This window comes from Pelobates fuscus, chromosome 3 (assembly GCF_036172605.1).
Source record: "Pelobates fuscus isolate aPelFus1 chromosome 3, aPelFus1.pri, whole genome shotgun sequence".
NCBI lineage: Eukaryota > Metazoa > Chordata > Amphibia > Anura > Pelobatidae > Pelobates > Pelobates fuscus.
Window position 1 is genome coordinate 276,729,971 of NC_086319.1, and position 9,184 is coordinate 276,739,154.

General features: G+C 38.8%; 1 protein-coding gene across 1 annotated transcript; it reads left to right on the forward strand.

Moving 5' to 3' along the window:
* The first annotated feature begins 2,197 nt into the window (after positions 1 to 2,197).
* Positions 2,198 to 8,974, forward strand: NEURL3 (neuralized E3 ubiquitin protein ligase 3). Its single transcript, XM_063445565.1, has 4 exons — positions 2,198 to 2,235; positions 5,312 to 5,779; positions 6,231 to 6,281; positions 8,020 to 8,974. Exons 1-4 carry the CDS (start codon positions 2,205 to 2,207, stop codon positions 8,310 to 8,312), a joined length of 843 nt encoding a protein of 280 aa, XP_063301635.1. The 5' UTR covers positions 2,198 to 2,204; the 3' UTR covers positions 8,313 to 8,974.
* The last annotated feature ends 210 nt before the right edge of the window (positions 8,975 to 9,184 follow it).

The window sequence follows — 9,184 nt, forward strand, 5'->3', positions numbered from 1 at the left end:
AAAAATGGGAGCAAATATAAATACAAAGTTTAAAAAATAAAATAAAAAATGAATAGGGGGTTAGATGTAGCATCCACAAGCATATAATTACTAAGGGAATTTTGGCAGATTTTGTAGTGGAACTCCCTGCACTTATAAGTAACGTACCAACCCTATAAATTCTTATATGAACAGTTGTCTCCCAGCATAATTACATCTCTAATAATGCAAGAAATCAATCACATTTGGTGAGTTAACCGTGAAAATGGGGGGAGAAAATAGAAATGCATTTGTGCAGTATAACAGTTATCTTTTAAGTTGCATTAACCATTGGTCAGGTTCATTTGGTATTTAAAAAATGGGGAAGGGTGAATTTCTCCACATATATAAATGTTCCCATACCTACATACACATGAGTATAAACATTTGAGCACTACATGCACGTGGCCCAGGCAACCATAAGCATAAACCTTTGTAGGCATAGGAGCATATTATTAGCTAAACAATATTATCTCTTAATAGCATATAAGCATAGTACTAACTCAGCGTGCGAAGACATATGGAATTATTTCAGAAGCAGATTGCATTGAGATGGGCCCCTCCACACCTACAGCCGTGGCTGCAAAAAGGGATTTGTGGAATGGTTGAATGAGGAAAAGTGGGGCAAAGGGGGAGCGGAGCATGGGGTCACATGACCACAGTCCAGCAACTACAACCATCTGGTTTATAGATTATAATTAGATGAGAAACACAAGTATTTATGCAAATCTTCACATATGCTGCTGAACAGTTTCTACAAATGAAATGTTTAAATAAAGTTGCTTCAGACTAATCATTGTAATCATACTGCTCTCTTCTAAAAAGGCAGAGTTACCCATGGAATGTGCCTGCTCTTTCACCTGGTTTCCATGGTAACAGACCCACTTTTAGGACCACTTTTTAAATAGAAAATAGTAATAATTATTCACAAATGATTCTACAGCTCTCCCATAACACCAGACACTCTGGCCTTCATAGCAACTTAATTAAGATGGGGTTATTAGGGTAGAAGTATTAATTTATCAATACCCAATGAAAATAGCCGAAATTAAAGTGATTTTTTTTTTTTAATATAATGATTCATTATCCCTACATTTAACAAATACATATATGCATGGTGTAAAATACCTAATTAAATGTAGAAATGTATCCTGTATCCTCCAATTTAGCTTCCTGTAAATCATTGTTACAACCTCTGTCCTTTCCATCTGAGAGAAGGGGTGAATCCAAAGCCCAAACCCAGGAAATACACAACTGGATTTTGTGACGTATGATAAAAGGTGGAAAAGCACACATATTCACACAAATACAGATGCACAAAGTTACACGTATGCATATACTACACATGTTTAGGCATGCAGCTTCTGCTATGACACTGATGCCTGATTCCTGCCTGACGAATTAATTAAATGCCCCTCAACAAGTTCTTGCAATTGGGGATAGAATAGGGTGACCCCTTAGTAAGTCCCTGCTGCCAGCAAGTTGTAAATCCCCCCCGGATTCTCAGGGGGAACATTTGCTCGGATGCTCCCACCCTTGCTCTGTCTGACAGTCTGCATAGAGAAAGCCAATCCAAGAAGGGGAGAAATGAAACCTCATTGCTCTTTTGATCCTTTGTAATGTTTACCCTCTGAACTGAATTGTCATGTCATTTGCTAACTCTCTAATACACATTTAAATAAAAGCAAAGCATCACATAAAGAAAAAAAAGTTAACACAAATTATAGGTAATTTTCCATGTTTTATTAAATTACGTAAATTCCAGAGAAAGACAATTACCCTTTAAGGAGGCAATGTCTGGGGTATTTGTAGTTTTTATTTGAAGGTGTATACATTTTAACAACCCATTGCCCTCAGTATAGTTTTATTTTAGCAGTCCCATAATCTGAATTTAAGCTAGCTGGGGGGTTTGACCCTACCTCCTCCTTATATGTTTTCTATATACTATACACATTGGCATTCCAATTGTTAAACATGTTCTGACATAGTTAACGTCTGACATAGTTATCAGCTTATCATACTTTCGTTTTTATTATTTTATCACGTGCTTCCTCATTCAATTCGGGACTTTCCTAAAGGGGAAAACGGGTTGGCTTAATAAATGGAATATCCCAGTAGCTCCGCCCAGGAGGCTGATATAAACACAGACACATGTATCATGTAACACATTACTACAATCAGCCAACATGGGAGTGTGTTTGAGCTCAGAGCCAGAAGGTAAGTTTTCCTGAGGTGCACAGAATGCTCTGAACTGTAAGCACCTTGCAGCAGTTTACAGTATGGGATGTATTAACCCCTTATCACCCATCAGATGATAAGACTGGCATGTCTTGGTATGGAAGGGGTTACCTAACATCTGGTCTTTAACCTGCTAAATTCTGGATGCAGCATGGACCAAAGATGTTATCTGAAAATGTAGGTGCTAATCTTGCTGGGTTTGTGTTATCAGTTTAGATTTTGTGTTTTACATCATTAGATGAATTTCTGCAGATTTGGAATATACAAAGAACAAGAATGTATTTTCCCCCCATTGATTATTGGAGAGAGAGAGAGAGTAAATTTTACATGGAGAAATTAAACCAGAATGAATACGCTTTGTGTATGCATTGAATTGTAAAACTGAAAATTCTACATTCCGTTCTCAGCATACTGCGATTAACTATATAACTCCACCAAAGTAAATGATGCTATTAAACACTGCCATCAGCATAGAAATATATATTTTTTAAATCCTTTTTTTTTTTTACTGCGAACACAGGCAGTTTTTAAATTGACATATGATTAGAGATTCCTTTCATTTTGTGGCTAACTCCCATCCTTACACATAGTTTATACCTGTGTTAGGTGCATACTATAGGAATCTATCGTTTGTTTCTAGAATGCAGACAGGAATCATTGTCAGTGTACAGGGTACATTGTTGTAAAATGAAGGTGCAGCAAGTATAGTAGTTATAAAGTATAGGAATGTATATTTTATTTGCCTAACCAGTTATGTATTCCTACCACTGTACAGATTACTTGCAGTGGGTGTGAATATTTTATTAACATAGTGCTAGCAGGTGTTTAGCACTTAATAACTTACATAGGAGAGTTGCATATAATTTAGTGACACCTTACAGGTTCACATTAGAAGACGGGGTACAATAAGTGCAATCATTCTTCAGTATGTGGTTGTTATATGACATTACTGACATGACATTGCTGGTTTGATCACAGAACAGGGAAAGTACAGCAAGTGATATAATTATGCAGACATTATACCTCAGTGAAATACATATAAATATGTTAGAGCAGGGGGTCCTGAACTTGTAGAGTGTAAAGGGTTAACAGGAAACAAACAGAATCACCAGAAAGAGGAAGTGGTGTTTATGACTGTTTTCACAATAAGCATAACATACAATATTTTTGAGGAAGTGCATTTTCATAAGAAAACAAAACATATAAATATTTGTATTTATTAAGATAATCCTTAATTGAAAAGTTGTTTTTAATGTGGTTTTGCAGTTGAGGTTTGACATCTGTTTTGACATCTGTCTTTGCTGGCAATGCTAACCATAGACAGAAGGCAATGTTATTTCAATTGGGTGTATGACCCTTACTTAAAGGATGACAAACCCGTTTTCCTGACACTATGTCAATTTTGGGGGACCCTCACCCTCAGGTTTCCCCTCCCTTGGTGCTGAAGGTGTTAAAACACCTTCAGCCACTTACCTTTATCCAGCGCCGGGCTCCCTCTGCGCTGGTGACCTCTCCTCCCCCGCCGACGTCAGCTCCTGAGTGGAGCAAGAGCCGCGCGCGCATTCTAACAGTCCATAGGAAAGCATTTCTCAATGCTTTCCTATGGACGTTTTGCACGCTGGATGCGAATTTCGCATCCAGCATCGCAGCAGCGCCTCTAGCGGCTGTCAGGGAGACAGCCACTAGAGATTGGATTAATCCTGCTAAGTAAACATAGCAGTTTCACTGAATGGTTAAAACCTGAGGGACCTGGCACCCAGACCACTTCATTGAGCTGAAGTGGTCTGGGTGACTATAGTGTCCCTTTAAAAACGAGAAATAAAAATACAGTATTAGAGTACAGTATCCTTGTACAAAACTATTATATATATTACCTGGACCTTGACCACTACATTGCTCTGTAGTGGTTATAGTGTCATAGTTTTTCTGGCACTCCAGAGTATTAAAAGTCTTCTCATTGAGCTGCATTGGGAAGGTTGTGATTGGACAGCCACAGTAAGTCTGGACAGAGCTAGAAGGGGAGGGCTTGAAAAGGCTGAGAAAAAGAGAAGTGCAGCTTCTGCAAGTTGTTTTTTGATATATTATAATGAAAAATGCACAATTTAAATGCATGATTTTTTTCATTTGGGTTATATCTACTAAATAGTGACTTTTTTGAGGCAGTGGAGAGTTCCTTTAATCCATTGATCTTCAATTGTTTTCCTAAATACAGCTGCTGACCCTCCCTTCTTAATATGTTTTATCTTTCCTGTTTTCTATTTACTTAACAGTCGATTGCCATTTGCACCTGCCTTCATTGTTGCATATACACCTTTTGCCTTATCTACTCTCTGTGTGGTTTAATCTTGGCTTGTCTGAGTAAAAGTAATCATACTATCAGCTCTTTTCTTTATTTCACTGTACTTCACAGAACACATTATATGAACACACAATGGCTTGATTTATTTATGACAGGATGTAAAAAGTCCAGATTTCCACAGCTGCAGCAGGCAGTCTTGCATGGCAGGATTACAGTATTCCTCACGAGTGCAAGCTAGTGCTGCCAAAATGACTCACTCATATGCATCCGCTCATATAAAAAAAAGCCGATATCGGTGTCCTGTACCTTTGCTGACTGTCAGAGTCTGATTCGAAGCACTCATACTTTTCAGCTGGGACACACGTATCAAATGCCTTTTTAATCTGTGTCCAAGAGCATCCACCTGCCCAGGGGTTACCTGTGGAGTTTTCGTAAACGATAAGACTCCACGTGTAAATCTGAGATGGATTGATTTGATCCGGCTCAAATGAAAAGCCCCCTTTCTAGTTGAAACGCATTTGTGTAAAAGTCTTTACCATTTGTGTAACTATCAGTAAATTAAAGATCCTTAAAGACTGTTGTAAACATAATGAGCCATTATATATATGTTGGGCAGGATAGAAACACAATTCTGATGGATGTCATACATACCAGTACAGAGTTATTGAATAATGCTGTATATATCTATTACAAACTGCATTTTTAGGATACAAAGCATCTTGCTGGTTCCTCTAACTGTATCTTCTATTTTCACAGGCATTTCTTTCAACCCACGGGTGAGAGGCCAACACATATCTTGGGGCAGATGCCTCCATCATGCAGAACGTTGCCACAGCTTCCAAAATGGCTTGCTTTTCTCAGACCGGCCTTTGCGACCTCAGGAAAAACTCTGGGTAAGAATCGTGAAAGATGACCCACGCTGGTATGGAGGACTACGACTGGGTTTTACCTCTGTGGACCCCGACTCACTGAACCCAGCTGAACTACCACCATTTGCTTGTCCTAACCTTACCATCCTGAATGGTTACTGGGCCATATGCATCCCAGAAGAACTTTCCAAAATTGGTGCCCTGATTTCATTTTGGGTCAACAGAAAAGGCCAAGCTCTCTGCCAAAGAAAGGAAGACCCACAGCCAATAGCTCTCTTTGATGGCCTGCCCAGAAATATGCCACTTTGGGCCATAGTGGACGTGTATGGTCAGACTAAGGCTGTTCAATTGATTGGTAAGCTATCTTTTCCTAAAATCCATTGATTAAAACATTCACTCCTTTAGATATCCCAGCTATACATTATGAAACAAAATATTTTGACCCTTCAGTCAGCAAATTGTTACGTAAAGTTGTTGGGCTTTCAAGAACTGATATCTCCAATAAACTATCCATGCAGATAATTTTAGAAATAAAAGAGAAAAAATGGTTGTGAGTTTGTGGTTTGCTGTGTTTTTTTTTTTTGTTTTTTTTTTAAATAAAATGATCAAACTGTTTATCGTCTGATTATTGTAAAGATCGCTTCTGTGACAAAATCAGTTGAAAATCTGAACACATTAAACAATGTCATCATGCATGTGCATTGTTCCAACAGATGTACCTTGCACTTTACAAGTTACATATGTTAATTGAACACCACCCTGCAGATGCTGCAGCCTGTTATATATGTCTTGTTTTTCTGTTATAGATTCCTGTAAAGGGAAGCTGCCATGCCCGTGCACATGTTTGACAAACAAAGGTCAGTAACATAATCATACTTGTATTTCCAATAGAAGGTTATTATAATTTTCAAAGAATTTACATTTAAACAAAACAGAGCACAGAAGATTTAAGTACAGAGGTATTATATGCCCACGTTTAAGGATTATCACACTTTTAATTATCCTGCTTTTTTATGGGTCATAAAACAACGGACAACAGACATTTGCAGCTAAACCTTAACTCATCTTCCAGATCCACACCTCTTTCTACTCAGCGGTTATCTGCCAGCTGCTTCTGGACGGTTATCTGCCAGCTGCTTCTGGACGCATTTTATCTCTCATAGTCAGTCTTGGCAAAGGGATAAATATATTCCCTATACATAACTGCTACATCCAGGGCTGGGCCAAGAAATGTTACTGCCTAGGTTCAGGACCAAAATGCTGACTTCACCACTGCATACCAACATCACCACACATGTCCTAACTGCTCACAATTCACTAATTCACCGATCACATATAAACATACAGAGTTATCCACATATATATATATATATATATCTGTTCACAGACAACAGACATTTGCAGCACAAGCACAAGCACACACCTACCTATTCATACAGACACTCACTTATTTTGGGGGAGTTTTGCACTTGAAACTGCTGCATTTCTAATGCCTGAAAGAAGGCCTGGGCTGGCCATCAGACAAACCAGGCAAATGCCCTGTTGGTGGGCATTCCATGGGCCAAGGCCGACACGGGAGATAAAGGGTTTGATCCTAGAGAGGGAGCTTTATTGCTGGTGAGGAGATAAAAGACCTCCCTTACTGACCAGGTGAACATGATGCTGAGTGGGTGGATGGAGAACTCAGTTTGCACTTTCTTTGGGTACAGACCAAGTTCTCTGCTCCTTCTACTATATCGAAAGTGTGGCCACTTTATTCCACAAACATATACACTACAGCTTCGATCCCCCCTTAAAACACATTACAACCCCTCTCCACACACTATATCACGAACAGGCCACTCCACACAAACTACAATGCAAACACTAATCACAACGCACAACACAAGCAGCCTCCCCCTTACATGCAACCCAACAAAGAGAATACCTCCATGCACCAACCTACCCCACAACCATAAAACCTTGCAAACAGCCTTCCCACACACAAACCTACACAACACAACAGATAGTCTACCCACGCAAAACACAACAAGCAGCCTCCAAATGCATACAAAATTACAGACTGCCTCCCTATACACACAAACACACAATACCCAGCCCTCTTTTGTCTTCTGATATTCCACTAATGGGAACACTTAAGACAAGTCACCAGAAAACGCAAAACAAGCATGTCATTACATTCACTTACACTGTTCTAAACAACCACAGGGCATTTTCCTTATGCCAGAGTTCTTCAGTAGGGAAGTGCACATCACATTGACATGCCCTCTTTGGGAAGTGTGCTTGTCATTGGTGATGACACAACACAAGCCCTCTCTGGGCCCTCCTGTATTGGGCTGCTCTGCCTTTGTATGCCAGGGCTGAATATTGGTTCCGTTGCTCATCTGGACCTCTTATGGGCTAGCCCTATTCATCACTCGCACATCTTTATGTCATATATAGTCTGCAATCTGTTGAGATGTCTGGTCTGAGTGTAGTCTATTCTATTACTGGCATATTTATAAAGTTGTATACCCTCATACTAAGCATATACGATTGTGAAAACCATGCAATAAGTGTGTTTAGGGTTCTTATTTTATTTTTTATTTCCTCTAGTTTCACAATCGCAAACTGTTTGCAGAACTCCAAATGGATCTTCATACACCTGCGGTTCCAGTCCAAGCAATTCTAATATGACTTCCCATTCAGAGTCATTACATTTTCCCTTGTACCTGGAAGATGACCCATACTGTGTGATATGTCAGGACAGCACGTCAGACACTATGTTAGTGCCCTGCGGGCACTGCTGTTTCTGCAAATCCTGTGCATTGAAGGTGCATGAACAAAATAGCAGCTGTCCACTGTGCCGGCGGACCATACATTGTCTTCAGAATGTTGATCCAGTATGACCCTAAGCTAATCGTGATGTGATCACTAATACTGCCTTTTTCATACAAAGAAAGTATCCTCATTCGTACTAGTGTACATGAGATATAGCAGACAGGAAGCAAAGCCCAGCCAGCCAATCAAAAGCCAGGTTTTTCCTGGCTTAGAAAACAAGATCCAAGGCTTAAAACACTTCAATGTCGTATGTCTGAAATCATTGCTGTATGCTTTTAGAGTAACAACCAAAAAGCACAGCAACAGAAAACATAATTAAGAAAGTATGGAGAGAAAAAAAAAGGAGAACAGCACTAAATATTTAAAACACATTGCAAAGGATATGTAACAATTCCATAATAATACAAGCTATTGTATTATTAACAATACCAGCTATTGCTCGTCAGAACACAGATCAACCCCATTGCTGTAAATGTAATTTTGCAGAAGCAGTATAATAATGCTAAGCAAAGCAGAGATTAGTAACTACACTCTTGGGAAAATACCAGCCTTAAGTGAAACTATCATTATACCATTATTATAATTTACATACAGCCTTGCTCAGTGCAGTGTAATAATTACTGTCTAGGAGTCTACAGTTTCATATAGTAAGGAACAATACGCTCATAAATATGATATCGATGCAGCTAGAATTACGGATATTTGAATAAAGTGTGACTGCGTTTCAGAGGGGGGGGGGGGTGCACAGTTTTGAAAAATTTTTATAACTGTTTTCAAAAAATATGTATATATTTGTATATTTATATGTGTATATTTTATGTATGAATGAATAAACTGTACAAATGTAGCAATCAATGCCTTCTTATATGCACTTAAATAATTTTAAAGCACTTAGTTAAGTTACTAACACATCTTTTACATTTCAATTCACAGACTTTGC